We start from the raw sequence: 19,629 nt of genomic DNA, 5'->3' as shown, positions 1-19,629 counted from the left end.
AATCATTTGCGTGCCTTAAAATGGCATTGAAGTCGTGAAACTAATGACCCGTTCTTACTTTTGTACTCTGAATAGGGTTCTAATTATTAACATCTTTCATGTTGATGTGGGTAGCTCCGTGAAATCCATCATAGAATTGGCTATGAATGCAAGGTTTTGCAAGATGCTATGCTTTGGGACTGTGTCTTTAATTTAGGTTAAAAAGGAGGAATGAAGGGGGTCATGCGATCTGCTTGGAATTCTGCTGACAGCAAGCCTGGGGGACTTGGTTGTTAAAGGTTAAGTGGGAGTCCAGGTTGTCTTACTGGGAGAAAGTTGCAAGGTGTTCCAGCCTGTTAGCAATGCATTTGTGCTAATGGTGGATAGGCCATTGGTTTCTAAAGTCCCAGGAAGGTGTTAGGAATGTCAGGTCTCGTCAACGATTATACCTTAAACTATCTGTTTAGTTTCAAGATAGAATGAAGTTTGGCGGGGGTCTAAAGGATAGCTAATTAACGTATCTACCTGGATACAAGGAACATTTCCCCAGCTTTAGTTAGAGGGAGGGATCTCTGGGGTAACCCACACCGTGGAAGTCAGTTCAGGGGTTAGAAGTGATCCGTCTGGAAAAGGAGAAAAGAGTTAAGAATCACTTTGGACTGGTTCCTGGAGAGTGAATTTCTTTTTCTTTATTCTTTCATGGGATGTGGGTGACACTGGCAAGGCCAGAATTTGTTGCCCATCCCTAATTGCCCTTGAACTGAGTGGCTTGCTAGGCCCATTTCAGAGGGGCAGTTAAGAGTCAACCACATCGCTGTGGGTCTGGAGTCCCATGTAGGGCAGACCGGGTAAGGAGAATCATATCTTAATTCTGCCTCAAAAAGAGGCCATTTGGCCTACCTTGCCCCTGCCGGCTCTTTGAAAGAGCATTCCAATTATTCCCACTCCCCCTGCTCTTTCCCCATGATCCTTGCAAATTCTTCCCCTTCAAGTACTTATCCAATTTCCTTTTCACAGAATCACAGGATTGTTACGGTGTAGAAGGAGGCCATTCGGCCCATCGTGTCTGCACCGGCTGTCTGAGCATTTTAACTCAGTGCCAATCTCCTGTCTGTTACCCGTAACCCTGCACATTGATTCTATTCAAAGAATCATCCAATGCCCTCTTGAATGCCTCAATTGAATCTGCCTCCACTATTGAATCTTTCATCACCCTTCCAGGAAATGCATTCCAGATCCTAACCACTAGCTTTAAAAAAAAAACTCTCCTCATCTCCCCTCTGGTACTTTTGCCAGTTACCTTCAATCTGTATCAATTGGTTAGCAACTCTCCTGCCTGTGGAAACCACTTCCCTTCTTTATCAAAACCCCCTCATCATTTTAAAGCGAGCTTTAATTCAAAGTGCATTTTAAAATGTAATATCTCATCCTTGCCATGGTTCTTAGCCAAGGGATTTTGCAATGTGACAAGGGCTCAAAACTGGATTATCCCTCAGAATTTAAAATAAGCAATTTCAGGATTATTAGGGGAAACATTCTCAAAGGGGAATGGGGCTAATTGGATAGCTTTCTCAAAGAAAGCCAGCGCAGGCACAATGGGCCAAATGGCCCCCATCTGTGCCATATGGTGCCATGATTTTCAGTAAAAATGTAGGAAATAGAACCAGGAGTCGGCCACATGGCCCCTCGAGTCCCTTCTCTAATTCAATAACCTCATGACTGATTTTCTACCTCAGTACTACCTTGCCTCACAATCCCCACATCCCTTGAAAAATCCATCGATCTCAGTCTTGTATATACTCATCGACCGAGTATGCACAGCTGCCTGGGCTAGAGAATTCCAGAGATTCACAGCTCTGAGTGAAAAAAATTTATCCTCACCTCAGTCTTAAATGATCGGCCGCTTATCCTGAAACGGCGACCACTAATCTCCATATCCAGCCTCCCAGCACCTACCCCGTCATGCCCCCTAAGGGTGACAGCAATAGCGCTATGCAGGTGAAAGAAACACCGTTTGACATGTGACTCACCATGTGATTCTCCCATCAACTTCCAGATGAACAGCTTCCACCAATAATCCACGGGGAACCAATCACCGATCGGAGGAGTACGTTTCAGGCACACCTTGCTCCTGTAGTAACGCCTAACCAGGTATGTACGGTGGAAATCTCCCAGATGTATATTCGTAAAAGGGAGAAGGAAGCTTTAGGATTTCAGAAAATCTATTTTATTTATTTAACTTCGCTAAGTTGATTTGCAAAAATCATTGCAAGCAAAATTGGACTTGTACTTGGAAAGGAAAGATTTGCAGGGTCAGTAACCAGGGGACACAGATTTAACATACGAACATGCGAATTAGGAGCAGGAGGAAGCCACTCGGCCCCTTGAGCCTGCTCCTCCCTTCAATAAGATCATGGCCGATCTGATTGTAACCTCAACCCCACATTCCTGCCGACCCCCTGATAACCTTTGTTAATAGAGAATCTGCCTTAAAAATACTCAAAGACTCTGCTTCCACCGCCTTTTGAGGAAGAGGGTTCCATAGACTCTCGGCACTCTGAGAGAAAACATTTCTCCTCATCTCTTGTCTTCAATGAGCGACCCCATATTTTTAAATAGTGACTCCTAGTTCTAGATTCTCCCACAAGAGGAAACATCTACCCTCTCAAGTCCCCTCAGGATCTTAAAGGTTTCAGTCAAGTCACCCCTCACTCTTCTAAACTCCACTGGGTACAAGCCCAGCCTGTTCAACCTTTCCTCGTAAGACAACCGGCCCATTCCAGGTATTCGTCTAGTAAAGCCCCATCCGAACTGCTTCTAATTCACCTCCATCTTTCCGTAATTAAGGAGACCAGCACTGTATACAATACTCCAGATGTGGTCTCATCAGTGTCCTGTACAACTGAAGCATAACCTCCCTACTTTTGTAATCAATTCCCCTCGCAATGAACGATAACATTCTATTAGCTTTCCTAATTACTTCACAGAATCACAGAATTTTAAAGGCACAGAAGGAGGCCATTCATGTCTGCATCAACTCTCCAAATGAACATTATGACCTAGTGCCATTGTCCTGCTTTTCCCCCGTACCCCTGCACATTGTTTCTATTCAAATAATCATTTAATATCCTCTTGAAGGCCTCGATTGAACCTGCCTCCACCACACTTCCAGGCAGCGCATTCCAGACCCAAACCACTCGCTGTGTGAAAAAGTTTTTTCTCACGTCACAGTTGCTTCTTTTGCAAATCACTTTAAATCTATGCCCTCTTGCTCTTGATCCTTTTACGAGTGGGAACAGCTTCTCCCTATCTACTCTGTCCAGCCCCCTCATGATTTTGAACATCTCTATCAAATCTCCTCTCAGCCTTCTTCTCTCCAAGGAGAACAGTCCCAGCCTCTCCAATCTATTTTTGTAACTGAAGATTCACATCCCTGGAACCATTCTTGTAAACCTCTTCTGCACTCTCTCCAATGTGTTCACATCCTTCCTACAATATGGTGCCCAAAACTGTACATAATATTCCAGCTGAGGTCTAACGAGTGTCTTATATAAATTCAGCATAACTTCCCTGCTCTTGTACTCTATGCCCCTATTAATAGATGCTATGTGCTTTATTAACTGCTCTCTCCACCTGTCTTGCCGCCATCAATGATCTATGCACATATACACCCAGGTCTTTCTGCTCCTGCACCCCCTTCAAAATTTCACTCCTTTTTTAATATTGTCTGTCCATGTTCTTCCTGCCAAAATGCATCACCTCACACTCCTCATTGAACTTTATCTGCCCACTCCACCAACTTGTCTATGTCCTCTTGAAGTTCCACACTGTCCTCCTCGCAGTTCACAACACTCCCAAGCTTCGTATCATCCACAAACTTTGAAACTGTCCCCTGCACACCAAGATTTAGATCATTAATATATATCAGGAAAAGCAAGGGTCCCAATACCGACTGCTGGGGAACTCCACTACAAACCTTCTTCCAGCCCGAAAAATATCAATGGACCATTACTCTCTGCTTCCTATTTTTCAGCCAATTTTGTATCCACATTGCTAATGTCCCTTTTATTCCATGAGCAATAACTTTTCTCACAAGTCTGTTGTGTGGCACTGTATCAAATGCCTTTTGAAAGTCCATGTACATCACATCAACAGCATTACCCTCATCGACCTTTTCTGTTACCTCTTCAAAAAAACTCCGCAAGTTAGTTAAACATGATTTCCCCTTTAGAAATCCATGCTGGCTCTTCTTTATCAACCCATATTTTTCCATGTGACTACAAAATCAATCCCGAATAATTGTTTCTAGAATCTTCCCCACCACTGAAGTTAAACTGACTGGTCTGTTTATTGCTGGGCATATCCTTACAACCTTTTTTGAACAAGGGTGAAATGTTTGCAATTCTCCAGTCCTCTGGCACCTCCCCTGAGTCTAGGGAAGTCTGAAGGATTATGACCAGTGCCCCTGCAATTTCCACTCTCACTTCCTTCAATATCCTTGGCTGCATCTCATCCGGTCCCAGTGTCTTGTCAACTTTAAATACCGACAGTCTATTCAACACTTCCCCCTTATCAATTTTGAACCCTTCTAGTGACAGAGTTTTCTCGTCTGTCACCATGGCCTGGGTAGCATCTACCTCCTTGATAAAGACGGATGCAAAGTATTCATTTAATACCTCAACCATGGCCCCTTCGTCCATGTGTAAATTCCCTTTTAGGTCCCTAATCAGCCCTACTCCTCCTTTTACCACTCTCTTACTATTTATATGCCTATAGAAGACTTTGGGATTCCCTTTTATGTTGGCTGCCTTTTCTCATAATCCCTCTAATATGCTTTTTCACCTCCCCTCTGAACCTTCAGTATTCCTCTTGGTTCTCAATTGTATTTGCTACCTGACACCTGTCATAAGTGCACTTTTTCTTCTTTATCTTCATTTCTACCTCCTTTTTCATCCAAGAAGCTCTGGATTTGTTTGTCCTACCTTTCCCCTTCAATGGAATATACCTTGACTGTGCCCGAACCAATTCTTTTTTGAAGGTAGCCCATTGTTCAGTTATGGTTTTTTCCTGCCAATCTTTCATTCCAGTCTATCTGGCCCAGCTCTGTTCTTGCCCATCAAAGTTAACTCTCCTCCAGTTAATCATCATCCTAAAACATACAATACAATGATCACTGTCTCCTCAATGTTCCCCCACTGACACTTGATCTACTTGGCCCACCTCATTTCCAAGAACCAGGTCCAACAGTGTGCCTTTTCTTGTTGGATTGGACACATACTGCCCCTCAAGCTATACATAACCATCTCTCTCTCTCTAATGGAGAGAGATGCCTCTGGTCCTTATGTGGATTATAGCTAATTACTTTACTTGTTTTATAGACAAAGACATTTTAAATCTCTTCGTAGTCTTGTCCCTCCCCATAATAAACGTTTTCATCAACTCATTATTGAACTCATCAGCGAAACACTTATTCTACTGATTAAATACTTTTCATAAGTTTGTTGAAATACTGTATCAAATGCCTAAAGTTTCCAGAGGACTGTTCTTAGACCATAGAATGATATAAGACAGAAGCAAGCCATTTATCCTATTGTCCCAGCGCTTGTGCTCTGGAAGAGCTATCTAGTTAATCCCATTCCCTTTCAAAACTCATTCGCTGTCCCTTTCAAGTATTTATCTAATTCCTTTTTGAAAGTTACTATTCAGTCTACTTCCACTGCCCCCTTCGAACACAACAACCTTCTACATTTAAGGAGAAAAAAATAAATTCTTCTCATGTCGCTTTTACATCCAATGACTTTTAATTTTCAAGTATAGCCGTCATTTATGTAGGTAAACGCATCAGCCCGTTTTAAGAATAGCAAGACCACACAAGCAGCAAATGTGATGAATGAAGAGCTTGGGGGAAAAAGAAATGGTTTGGGTTCGGTGGCAATTGAGGGATGAATATTGGCTGGCCCATCAGGAGCATTCCCAGCCAGCTTCTGTTACCACCCCTTAACCTCCAGCTGTCTGACTGGTTACTAGTGAGAATTCGAGCATTTCCTTATTTCTCGGGCTGCAATGCAGAATTGTTATCACCTCAGCCTCAAAAGCATTAGCCTTAGATGGATTTTCGGAGGCAGTGTGGACCTGGCAGGAAGCCACCAGGGACACGCGCTCCAGGTAGCAGCAAGCTTTCCTCTTTCACATACCTGTAACCTTCAGGGAAATCTAAGGCCCAGCATCTCCTTTTATTGAGGTTTTTATCCTCAGTCTCGCAGGAGGCACAGGAGTTTGTATAGTTGTTTAAAGTTCGTTATTATGTTGCTGCGTGTGGAATATTAGTGCATTGTGTTCTATCTGAAAGTAGCAAGTTAAGGTACTATTTACAGAATCATTGAATCTTACAGTACAGAAGGAGACCATCCAGGCCATCGTGCCTGTGCTGGCTCATTGAAAGAGCTATTCAATTAGCCACACTAACCCCACCCCCACGCCACTGCTTCTTCCCCATAGTCCCTCCAATTTTTGTTACAGACAAGGATGGGGTGGCCCGTTCAAACAGCACTAATTTTTCCCCTCAGCACCCGTCTGTAAGGTTTTTGGATTTGTTTCCTTTTGACTAAGGGCTGGCGTATTTCCCCAACCCCCCTTGGGTTTTGATCCAATTCCTACTCATAACCCCACAGCAAACTCGAAGCAGGATGAACTCAGAAGGTTAGTTTATTGCACACGTTCCAAAACCGTCAAAAAGGAGGTGGGGCGGGGGGGGGGGGGGGGAGAGGGGCAGCATCCCCCTCCCCACTCGCATAGTAAAGAGAGGGATGGAGAAGCTTTAAAAGTACAGAGACCACCGAGAAAAATAAATATTGATTCACATGAGCTCCAGAGTCCAGAATCAAAGTCCCAGTAGGAATGGAGGTCAGTGAGCTGAAAACCAATGGTGTAAGGTTTGCTTTTCTGGTGGGGTTGACTTCACAAGAGGAAATAGGCAGGCAGGAGATGAATCAGTTTGCAGGTGATGGTAGGGGCCAGTTGTCCAGCCTGGCCAGAGCTCCCTCTGTGTGGTCTGCCAGTCTGATGTTAAAGCAACAGGCTGGCTTGCAGCTCAGGAAGGCAATATTAACGCGTTCAACAAGCCAGAGGCTTAGGTCATGTGATCTTACCTCTCCACAAGGCCTTCAGTAAAGGATGTTTACCCAGTGTCGGGAATTTGGATTGGCCTTCAGGCCTGCTAACGTCTCCGCCATTATGGGTTAAAAGGAATGTTGAGAGGTCATTGCCTTAGTGGACTCGCTGGCCTGAATCGTCCCATACATGCACCAAGTGTGTGGCAGGGGTGAAAAAAGACTTTGATCCGCTGGCCGCAATGGCGGGTATTCGTGCTGCATTGGCCCCTTCCTGGCATGTCCTGTCTTATTAATAATGCATTCATGGGAAACACGCGATCGCTAGCGGGCAGGCTCCACACTGTGACCTCAGTGCTTCCTCACTTCAGGAAGCCATGTTTAAAACGTAACAGAGCGCAAGCAGCATCATGTCTACTGACCAGGACTGCTCCAGGCAACAGATGGCCCTGAAAACCAGGAAGACGCCAGTCCCCAAATTTAGTGATGCCTCTCTGGGGCGCCTGCTGGATTCAGTGGAAGGTCACCGGGATGTCCCCTACCCCATCCTGGCTGCATGAGATCCAGCAGAGTGACCAATCCGGCCTGAGAGGCGGTGACAGTGACGGTCAGCACCGCCGGAGCACAGGGGAGGTCAGCCATCCAGTGCAGGAAGAGGATGAATGATCTCATCCATTCCGCCAGGGTAAGTCAACCACCTCATCACTCTCAACTCACACACTCACAAACCCATCACACACCCACAGGGATCTCACACCTCAAGGGACAACACCACTAACTCTCACACACACCCTCACATCTCCATCAGGCTCATACCCCCTGGAGCTCACATCCTCATCCTGTCCATGTCTCCGCTCACCACACAAACATTCCCCTCAGTGCCATGTGTCCTGCTCACACTCTCTCCATCTGTTTTCATGCAGGAGAAGCTGGCTCACATCAGCAGGGAGAGGTCCCAGACCGGGGGGTGGAGTGGCCACATTAGGCCCCTCACTCACTTTGAGGATTGTGCCATCGCGCTGACTGGTGAGGACGGGGACCGTGCCTGTGGTGACGGTGAGGTCGGCGGTGAACATCCACGTGAGGATCCTGCACCACATCATCCCTCTCTCAACGCAAATGTGAGTGTCTCTCTCCTGCTTTTGACTCTGCTGCCATGCACTCATTATCTCTACTTTGGTTCACAGGGAGCTCTGCCAAGTGACCGACACCCTCAGCCAGCCAGTCCCTCAGCTCCATCCACATCCTCACCTCCAGCCAAGAGGACACCTCCTCCAGTGAAGAGCTGGAAATAAGCAGCCTGGAAGACCCGTCACAGCGCTTACCCACACCCTCCACCAGCGCAGAGACACACACCTCGGTGGGATCTAGATCTAGAGCAGGCTCGGGTTCACAATCTGGTGGTCACCACACGGACACGTGTCCGCAGCAGGAGGAGGCAGGTTCAGCTGACCCCACTGGCACTCGGAGGACTGCTGGGGAAGAGGCATCTGTGAAGCCCGAGTCAGATGATGAGCCTCCAACTCATTGTGGAGAGTCAGCAGAAGGCGGGGAAACATCACGCTGAGCTGTTTGAAGCCCTCAAAAAAGTGACACGCGAGTTGGAGGAGTTCGTCCGGCTGCTCTCTGATGAAGTGGTGCCCACATGTGCACCGCATTGAGGTCTCCATGGGAAGGATGGTGAGACCGTGAGACCGAGAAGGATCATTGAGACTGTGGTCCAGTAGAATGCAGAGATGCACATAGACCTGCACTCCATCATGGTAACCATGGGTGAGTTCCTGCAGTGGCAAATGAGCCACCTTGATGTCCCTCCAGGTGCTCAGGCCGGGGCCCTTGGGCACCCGAAGGGAGGAGGAGCAGCAGCTGACACCCAGGGTCATCCACTCAGGAACCTCAGACGCTGTCCGCTCCCTCTGAGTCCTCTTTGTCTGTGACCCCCTTAACCTCATCCTCAATCACCGCGGAGGGAGCAGCTGGCCCACAGGAGGACAGCCAAAGCAAGCTGGGGCCCTGAAGGCTTCTGCTCTCCAGATGATACGTCGAAGTCATCAGAGGCAACAGGGCCAACCATTGCACAGGCCGTCTCCACCCTTGCTGCGGATGTCAGGGCAGCGCCTAGAAAGGTTAAGAAATTCTGAATCTGGAGGGAGAAGTCTGTGTGTGAGGCAGGGCCTTTCGGAGCCTCGTGCGAGCACTCTCTCCCACACACGGGGATCCTTCCTCCATCACACTCACCTCAATGTCCTGAGCGTTTTCAGTGCTGTCTGCTGGGGTTCACTTTCCGTTGTCCATCTGAGCCGACCTGTATCTCCGCCCACCCACTGACCTCACTCCCAGCAGCACCTGTACCCGTCCAACACGAGGCTCCGCTCACTTTCGATTTGACAAACGTGGGAATGTGAGCGGTGAGGAGGGTGCAAAGAGGTTTCAAGGTGATTTAGACAGGTTGAGTGAGTGGGCCAATACATGGCAGATGCAGTATAACGTGGATAAGCGTGAAGTTATTTGCTTTGATAGGAAAAACAGAATGGCAGAGTATTATTTAAATGGTGATGGATTGGGAAAAGTTGATATACAAAGGGGCCTGGGTGTCCTTGCCTTGTACACCAATCATTGAAAGCGACCATGTAGGTGCAGCAAGCAGCTAAGAAGGCAAATGGTATGTTGGCCTTCATTGCAAGAGGACTTGAGTACAGGAGCAAGGAATTCTCACTGCAGGTGTATAGGACTTTGGTGAGACCAGACCTGGAGTATTATGTGCAGTTTTGGTCTGCTTACCTAAGAAAGGATATACTTGCCATAGAGGGAGTGCAGCAGCCTGATTCCTGGGATGGCAGGATTGTCGTATGAGGAGAGATTGGGCTGATTAGGACTGTATTCACTGGAGTTTAGAAGAATGAGAGGGGATCTCATTGAAACGTATAAAATTCTGACAGGGCTGGACAGACTGGTAGCAGGGATGATGTTTCCTCTGACTGGGGGGTGGGGTCTAGAACAAGGTGTCTCAATCTCAGGATATGGGGTGGCCCATTTAGGACTGGGATGAGGAGAAACCTCTTCACTCAGAGGGTGGTGAACCTGTGGCATTCTCTACCACAGAAGCTGTGGAGGTCAAGTCACTGAATATACTTGAGAGGGAACAAGATAGATTTCTAGACTCTAATGGCGTCAAGGGGTATGGGAAGAGAGCGGGAATATGGCGTTGAGATAGAGGATCAGCCATGATCATATTGAATGACGGAGCAGGCTCGAAGAGCAGAATGACCTACTCCCGCTCCTATTTTCTATGTTTTCTGTGCTTCATCTCAGCTCTGGTCCTTTTGCCAATTCTCTTAAATCAGTGTCCCTCTGGTTACCAACCCTCCTGCTCATGGAAATGGTTTCCCTTTATTTGCACGATGATTTTGAACTCCTCTAATAAATCTCCTCTTAACCTTCTCTGCTATAAGGAGAACAATCCCAGCTTCTCTAGTCTCTGCACATTAACTGAAGTCCCTCATCCCTGGGACCATGCTGGTAAATCTCCTCTGTTTTCTCTCCAAGGCCTGGACATCCTTCCCAAAGTATGGGGCCCAGAATTGGACACAATCCTCCAGCTGAGGATGAACTGGTGATTTATAAAAGGTTTAGCATAACCTCCTTGCTTTTGTATCCATTTACATTTACAATAACAACGTGCATTTACGTAGGCACTATAAGGCAGTAAAATATCCCAAGGCACTTCACATGCTGGTGCATTATATTAAACAAAACTTGATACCAAACCACATGAACTATTAGGACAGATGACCAAGGTATGGTCAAAGAGGTAGGTTCTTAAGGAGTGTGTTAAAGGAAGAAAAAGAGGCGGAAAGGTTTCGCAAGGGAATTCCAGAGCTTAGGCCCCAGGCAGCTGAAGGTGTGGCCGTCATCAGGGGCGCTTGCAAGGCCTGAACTGGAGCAGAGATCTTGGAGAGTTGAGGGGCTGGAGGAGATTACAGAGATAGGGAGGGGTGAGACCGTGGAGGGGCTTGAAAACGAGGATGAGAATTTTGAAATTGAAATGTTGCTGGACCAGGAGCCAGCCTAGGTCGGTGAGCAAGGGTGAGAGGCCAATGTGACTTGGTGCGAGTTAAGGTGCAGGCAGCAGGATTTTGGATGAGCCCTAGTATACGCAGCATAAGGGAGGGCAAGCAGGGGAACATTGGAATAGTCGGGCCTAGAGGTAACAAAGATGGGGTGAGGGTTTCAGCGGCCAATGAGCTGAGGTGGAGGCGGCGTCAGTCGATGTTATGGAGGTGGTAATAGGCGGACTCACTGATGGCGCGGATATATGGTCAGAAGCTCATCTCAGGGTCAAATGTATCGTGAAGGTTGCAAACAGCCAGGTTCAGCCTCAGAACTTGCCAGGGAGCGGGATGGAGTCAGTAGCTAGCGAACAGAGTTTATAGCGGGGAGTGGAAACAAGGCATTGTCTCTCCCAAGATTTAATTGGGGGAAATTTCTGTAGAGCCATAGAACCATAGAAAAGTTACGGTGCAGACAGAGGCCATTCAGCCCATCGTGTCTGCGCCAGCCAAAAAGAGAGAAAAGAAACTAGCCGCTCATTTTAATCCCACTTTCCAGCGCCTGGTCCATAGCCTTGCAGGTTACAGCGCTTCAGATGCAGATCCAGGTACCTTTTAAATGAGTTGAGCGTTTCAGCCTCAAACACCAACTTAGGTAGTGAATTCCAGACGCCCACCATCCTCTGGGTGAAAAAGTTTTTCCTCATGTCCCCTCTAATCCTTCTGCCAATCACCTTAAATCTGTGCCCCGCTGGTAATGGACCCCTCAGCTAGAGGAAACAGGTCTTTCCTGTCTACCCTGTCTAGGCCCCTCATAATTTTGTATACCTCAATGAGGTCACCCCTCAGCCTCCTCTGTTCTAAGGAAAACAACCCTATCCTATCCAATCTTTCCTCATAGCTGCGGTTTTACAGCCCTGGCAACATTCTTGTAAATCTCCTCTGTCTCTCTCCAGAGCAATTATATCCTTCCTGTAATGTGGTGACCAGAACTGTACACAAAATTCCAGCTGTGGCCTAACCAGCATTTTATACAGTTCCATCATTACATCCCTGCTTTTGTATTCAATACCTCACCCAATAAAGGAAAGCATTCCATATGCTTTCTTCACCACCTTATCCACCTGTCCTGCCACCTTCAGGAAACTCTGGACATGCCTTCCAAGGTCTATTGTTTCCTCAACCCCTCAATAACTTGCCGTTTATTGAGCATTTCCTTGCTTTGTTTGCCCTCTCCAAGTGCATTACTTCACACTTTTCCGGATTGAATTCCATTTGTCACTTCTTCGCCCACTCAACCAAACCATTGATATCATTCTGGAGTTGACAGCAACCCTCTTCACTATCAACTACATGACCGACTTTTGTGTCATCTGCAAATTTCCCAATCATGCCTCCCACATTTAAGTCTAAATTATTAATATACATACAACAAACAGCAAGGGCCCCAACACTGATCCCTGTGGAACACCACTGGAAACTCTTTTCCATTCGCAAAAACATCATCGACCATTATTACCCTTTGTCCCAGATCCCAAATTTGGATCCAACCTGCCGCCTTCCCCTGTATCCCACGGGATCTCAGTTTCCTGACCAGTCTGCCATGAGGGACCTTGTCAAATGCCTTACCGAAATCTTCTGCCTGTTGGGCGGGCCGGGCGGGAGTGGGCGCGCCGCCATTTTGCGTGGGCCAGCCAATTATAGCCTGCCCAGTGTGACGCATGCCCAGTAGCGCTCAGCGCTACCTGTGCGGGAGGAGGGAGAGCCAAATCTCCCTGTGGCACGGAGCTGCCCCCGGGGAGATCGAGCTCACATTGAAATTGTTGAAAAAAAGGCAGATTAAAATTATTTGGACATGCCCCCCTCATGTGACAGTGTCACATGGGCTGGGACATGTTTGTGAAAGGTGTGAAAAGTATTTATTAATTTAACGAAACCTTCATGAAACCTCATCCCGCCCGCGGATGAGGTTTCATGAAAAATGCGAAGGCCGCCTGGGCTCTTCGCCTGCCCCACCCCCACCCCCCACCTCCTCTCCCCCCGCCCCCCCACCCCCGCCAACCTTAAGGTTGGATGGGCAGCCCTGTCAATTATTTAAATTGCTCTCCTAATGGCCTTATCAGGCCTTTGACAGTTCGGTGGGCGCGCAGCTGCCTCTGGCACCCGCCCGCCGAACGGAAGATCGGGATGATGCGCGGTGACGTCAGGACGCACGCCCGACATCACCGCGCGTCATTTTACGCGTCGGTCCCGCACGCTGAAGAGAAAATTCTGCCCCATGTAGATAACATCCACCACATTTCCCTCATCAATCTTCCTTGTTACTTCCTCAAAAAATTCTATTGAGTTAGTAAGACACGATCTTCCCCGAACAAAACCATACTGGCTGTCCCTGATCAACCCCTGCCTTTCTAAGTGACGGCTTATCCTGCCTCAGAATTGTTTCCAATAATTTGCCCACCACCGAAGTCAGACTGACCAGCCTATAATTTTCTAGCCTGTTTCTCGCACCCTTTTTAAATAATGGTACAACGTTCGCAAACCTCCAATCCTCTGATGCCTCACCTGTATCCAGTGAGGATTAGAAAATGATCCCCAGAGCATCCACTCCTCCCTGGCTTCCTTCACAGCCTGGGATACAATCCATCCAGCCTGGTGATTTATCCACCTTCAAGGATGCCAGTCCCTCCAGTACTTCCCCTCTCACTATGCTTATTGTATCTAATCTTTCACACTCTTCCTCTTTAACCAAAATATCTGCATCATTCCTCTCCTTAGTGAAGACAGAGACAAATTACCCATTGAGAACCCTGCCCACATCTTCTGCATCAGCCCACAAGTTACCCTGTACATCTCTGATCGGCCCGACCCTTTTCCTTAGCTATTCTTTTGCTCTTAAGGCGCTGGTAAAATATCTTAGGATTTTCTTTGATTTTACCTGCCAATTATTTTCATATCCTCTCTTTTCTTTCCTAATTTCCATTTTTACTTCACCCCTGTACTTTCTATACTCCTCTAGGCTTTCTACAGCATTAAGTCTTTTGTGACTGTCATAAGCTTTCTTTTTCTGCTTTACCTTGGCCTGTATGCTTCTGAATAACCAGGGAGCTCTAGATTTGGCAGTACCACCTGGGGACGGGAAATACAGGACTGAAGGTGTTGTATCTGAATGCACGCAGTATACGAAATAAGGTAAATGAGCTTGTGGCGCAGATTGAAATTGGCAGGTATGATGTGGTGGGCATCACGGAGACATGGCTGCAAGGAGATCAGGACTGGGAGCTAAATATCCAAGGATATACATCCTATCGAAAAGATAGGCAGGTTGGCAGAGGGGGTGGGGTTGCTTTGTTAGTAAGAAATGAAATTAAATCGATAGCAAGAAACGACGTAGGGTCAGATGATGTAGAATCTGTGTGGGTAGAGTTGAGGAACCGCAAAGGTAAAAAAACCATAATGGGAGTTATGTACAGACCTCCGAACAGTAGTTAGGATGTGGGGCACAAGATACACCAGGAGATAGAAAAAACGTGTAGGAAAGGCAAGGTTACAGTGATCATGGGGGATTTCAATATGCAGGTAGACTGGGAAAATCAGGTTGGTAGTGGATCCCAAGAAAAGGAATTTGTGGAATGTCCAAGAGATGGCTTTTTGGAGCAGCTTGTGTTGGAGCCCACTAGGGAACAGGCAATTCTAGATTTAGTGATGTGAAATGATGCAGATTTGATAAGGGAGCTTAAGGTGAAGGAACCCTTAGGAGGAAGTGACCATAATATGATAGAATTTACCCTGCAATTTGAGAGGAAAAAGCTGGAATCAGATGTAACGGTATTACAGTTGAATAAAGGCAACTACAGAGGCATGAGGGAGGAGCTGGCCAGAATTGACTGGGAGATGAGCCTAGCAGGAAAGACAGTGGAACAGCAATGGCAGGAGTTTCTGGGAATAATTTGGGAGACACAGCAAAAATTCATCCCTAGGAAGAAGAATTATACTAAAGGGAGGACGAGGCAATGATGGCTGACAAGGGAAGTCAGGGACAGCATAGAAGCTAAAGAGAAAGCATACAATGCGGCGAAGAGCAGTGGGAAACCAGGGGATTGGGAAGCCTACAAAGACCAACAGAGGACAACTAAAAAAGAAATAAGGAGGGAGAAGATTAAATATGAGGGTAAACTAGCCAGTAATATAAAAGAAGATTGCAAGAATTTTTTTAGATATATAAAGGGTAAGAGAGAGGCAAATGTGGGCATTGGGCCGCTGGAAAATCACGCTGGAGAAGTAGTAGTGGGGAACAAAGAAATGGCGGAGGAACTGAATAGGTACTTTGCGTCAGTCTTCACAGTGGAAGACACGAGTAACATCCCCAAAGTTTAAGAGAGTCGGGGGGCAGAGGTGAGTATGGTGGCCATTACCAAGGAGAAGGTGCTAGGAAAACTGAAAGGTCTGAAGGTGGATAAATCACCTGGACCAGATGGATTACACCCCAGAGTTCTGAAGGAGATAGCTGAAGAGATAGTGGAGGCGTTAGTGATGACCTTTCAGGAATCACTGGAGTCAGGGAGGGTCCCAGAAGGACTGGAAAATCGCTAATGTAACCCGCCTGTTTAAGAAGGGAGTGAGGCAAAAGACGGGCAATTACAGGCCGATTAGCCTGACCTCGGTCGTTGGTAAGATTTTAGAGTCCATTATTAAGGATGAGATTTCAGAATACTTGGAAGTGCATGGTAAAATAGGGCAAAGTCAGCATGGTTTCATCAAGGGGAGGTCATGCCTGACAAATCTGTTGGAATTCTTTGAGGAGGTAATGAGTAGGTTAGACAAAGGAGAGCCAATGGATGTTATCTACTTGGACTTCCAGAAGGCTTTTGATAAGGTGCCGCACAGGAGGCTGCTCAGTAAGATAAGAGCCCATGGTGTTAGAGGCAAGGTACTAGCATGGATTGAAGATTGGCTATCTGGCAGGAGGCAGAGAGTGGGGTTAAGGGGGTCCTTCTCCGGATGGTGGCCAGTGACAAGTGGAGTTCCGCAGGGGTCAGTGTTGGGACCACAACTTTTCACTTTATACATTAATGATCTAGATGAAGGAACTGAGGGCATTCTGGCTAAGTTTGCAGATGATACAAAGATAGGTGGAGGGACAGGTAGTATTGAGGAGGCGGGGGGGCTGCAGAAGGATTTGGACAGGTTAGGAGAATGGGCAAAGAAGTGGCAGATGGAATACAACGTGGGGAAGTGTGAGGTCATGCACTTTGGTAGGAAGAATAGAGGCATAGACTATTTTCTAAATGGGGAGAGAATTCAGAAATCTGGAGTGCAAAGGGACTTGGGAGTCCTAATCCAGGATTCTCTTAAGGTTAACTTGCAGGTTGGGTCGGTAGTTAGGAAGGCAAATGCAATGTTGAGGTTGATTGAGGCGTTGGAATGTTGGAACGATAGCCTGGATTGCCATCTAGGATCTGAGGGAAATTTCAGAAGACCTGATTGCCACAACAGTTCTACCGTTTCCTAGTAACCTCAGTAATTGACAAGGAGTCTAGGATACCTGATTTTTGAAAGTAGCGAGTGTGATTTTTTTCCCCCCCAAATGGCTTTGTTTTGTTCTATATGCCTTTTGTGTTTTTTGACCCTTTTAACCACATGCTGGATGAATTTGGAGATAATGTTTGTTGGGGTGGGTGATTTCATTTTCCAAAGGGCCCGATGTGTCTGAGTCAGAAAGTCATGGGTTCACATTGCTCTCCAGAGACTCGAAAACAAATATCTAGGGAATGCTGCATTGTCAGAGGTGCCATCTTTCAGTCTGCCCTGTCGGTTGGATGTAAAAGATCCCATGGCACTAATTGGAAGAGCAGGGGAGTTCCCCATGGTGCCCTGGCCAATATTCATCCCCCAATCAACACCCCAAAAACAGATCATCAGGTCGTTATCACATTGCTGTCTGTGGGATCTTGCTGTGTGCAAATTTGTTGCCGCGTTTCCTACGTTACAGCAGTGAATACACTTTAAAAGCACTTCATGGCTGTGAAGGTGACAGGCGCTTTGGAAATGTAAGCTTTTCTCTTTCTTGCACTTTCAATCAACTGTCACAATACCGGTGGTGGTTAATTAGCAAAAGAACCAGGATGTGGGGGGGTGGGGAGGAGATGAGGAGAATTCTCTACATGCAGTAAGTTGTTGTGATCTCTTCCTCAAAAGGCGGTGGAAGCAGAGTCTTTGAACGTTTTTAAGGCAGAGGTCGATAGATTCTTGATTGACAAGGAGGGAGGTGAAAGGTTATCGGGGGGTAAGCAGTAATGTAGGATTCAGACCAGCCATGATCTTATTGAACGGTGGAGCATGTTCGAGGGGCCGAGTGGTCTACTCCTCCGAATTTATATGTTCATAATCTAGAAGGCGGTGAAAGCAGACTCAATAGGAACTTTCAGAAAGGAATTGGATAAATAATAAAAAGGGCAAACATTTGCAGGGCTATGGAGAGTGGGGATAGCGGAGTGGGACTGGTTGGGTCGCTGTTTCAAAGGGCCAGCACAGGCAGGATGGGCCGAATGACCTCCTTCCACCCTATGTCATTCTAGGATCTGAGAAATTGCCCCTGTGCTAACTTTGAGCATTTGTTATTTCAACAAACTCATTCAAAGCATTTCACCAGTAGACGAAATGTCTCCGCTGATGAGTTTAATAATGAGTTAAGAGTTGATGAAAAAAAGTATTTATAATGATGAGGAAGGTCTTTGTTTATAAAACACATCTCCAAAGAGGATTTAATTGAAATTTTATGAGCTCTTTAAGAACTTTTTGATTTGAAAAGAGATTTTAATTTCTCCTCGCTTAGTGCAGCCCATACTACATTAACTTGGCATTTGCATCCTTGCCTCTGCATTAATTCATAATGATGGTAAGAGATCAAATTAGGCTTTTGAAATCAAAGGAGAAAAGACTTGATTAAAGCTGATTTGATGCTTCATGAATACTTTGATGTCCATTTAGAATTGGAACTTATGTATAATTTATGAAGTCGTAGCAAAATGCGCCACAAAATGAGGGTGAATACCAGCCAATTATGGGCCTAATGAAAAGTCTCCTTATCTCTGAGCATTAAGATTTGACCAGACAACATACATCATTAAATATTCAGGTTAATTTATTTGCATTAATTGTAGATTTATAGAAATACAAAAACAAATTTCTTTTGTGAATTTGCTTATTTATACATGGACTGAGCGAATTGTTAATGGCTTTTATATAGAATTACAGAGGGTTTGCGGGAAGACACAAGAGGTAGTATTGGGACCAGCAAGCCATTCAACTTTCCAACAGCAATCCATTTAGTTCCATTCCTGCAGTCTTTCCTCACATCTCTGCAATGTTTTCTCCTTCAAGTATTTATCCAATTCCCTTTTTGAAAGTTACCAGAACTACCAAACGAGACGGCGCATTCCAAAAAAAATGCAAAAAAAAAATGGGGAAGGAATTGGGATCTGTGGCCCTGAAGGATTTACTGGATTCGGGGAAGGTTCCATTAGATTGGAAAATAGCGAACGTAACTCCTTTATTCGAAAAGGGAGGGAGACAGAAAGCAGGAAACTGCAGGCCAGCTAGCTTAACATCTGTCGTAGGGAAAATGTTAGAAGCTATTGTTAAAAAAGTTATAGCAGTGCACTTAGAAAAGTTCAAGGCAATCAGGCAGAGTCAGCATGGCTTCGTGAGAGGGAAATCATGTTTAACCAATTTATTGGTGTTCTTTGAAGAAGTAACATGTGCTGTGGATGAAGGGGAACTGGTGGATGTGCTGTACTTAGATTTCCAGAAGGCATTTGATTACGTGCCACATCAATGGTTATCGTGGAAAGTAAAAGTTCCTCATGTAGGGGATAACATATTAGCATGGATAGAGGATTGGCTGGCTAACAGAAACAGAGGGTGGGCATTAATAAGTTCTTTTTCTGGCTGGCATGATGTAACGGGTTGTGTGCCACAGTGCTGGGACTTCAACTTTTTACAGTTTATATAAATGACTTGGATGAAGGGACCGAAGGAATGGTGGCTAAATTTGCTGATGACACAAAGATAGGTAGGAAAGTAAATTGTGAAGAGGACATTAGGAGTCTACAAAGGTACATTGGTGGGTTAAGTGAGTGGGCAGATGGTGTATAATGTGGGAAAATGTTAAATTGTCCATTTTTGCAGGAAGAATAAAAAAGAAGCTATTATCTAAATGGTGAGAATTTGCAGAGCACTGAGATTCAGAGGGACCTGGGTGTTCTAGTGCATGAATCATGAAAGGTTAGTATTCAGGTACAGCAAGTAATTAGGAAAGCTAATTAGGAAAACAATAGAATGCTATTGTTTATTGCAAGGGTAATTGAATACAAACATAGGGAGGCTATGCTTCAGTTGTACAGGGCATTGGTGAGACCACATCTGGAGCACTGTGTACATTACTGGTCACCTTATTTAAGGAAGGACGTAAATGAAATTCGGAGCAGTTC

General features: G+C 46.0%; 1 protein-coding gene across 2 annotated transcripts in view; it reads left to right on the top strand.

The window, feature by feature from the left end:
• Nucleotides 1-19,629, top strand: part of impact (impact RWD domain protein) — a 73,173-nt gene that overhangs the window by 24,411 nt on the left and 29,133 nt on the right. For both annotated transcript variants that reach the window (XM_078541165.1, XM_078541164.1), the window contains exon 7: nucleotides 2,036-2,130. In XM_078541165.1, coding sequence (XP_078397291.1) covers nucleotides 2,036-2,130 — 95 coding nt within the window. The remainder of the gene's footprint in view (nucleotides 1-2,035; nucleotides 2,131-19,629) is intronic.

Source organism: Cetorhinus maximus, chromosome 4, assembly GCF_964194155.1.
Source record: "Cetorhinus maximus chromosome 4, sCetMax3.hap1.1, whole genome shotgun sequence".
In the NCBI taxonomy this organism is placed as follows: domain Eukaryota; kingdom Metazoa; phylum Chordata; class Chondrichthyes; order Lamniformes; family Cetorhinidae; genus Cetorhinus; species Cetorhinus maximus.
Note: the sequence above shows the minus strand (reverse complement) of the source record. Positions and strands in the feature narration are given on the sequence as shown.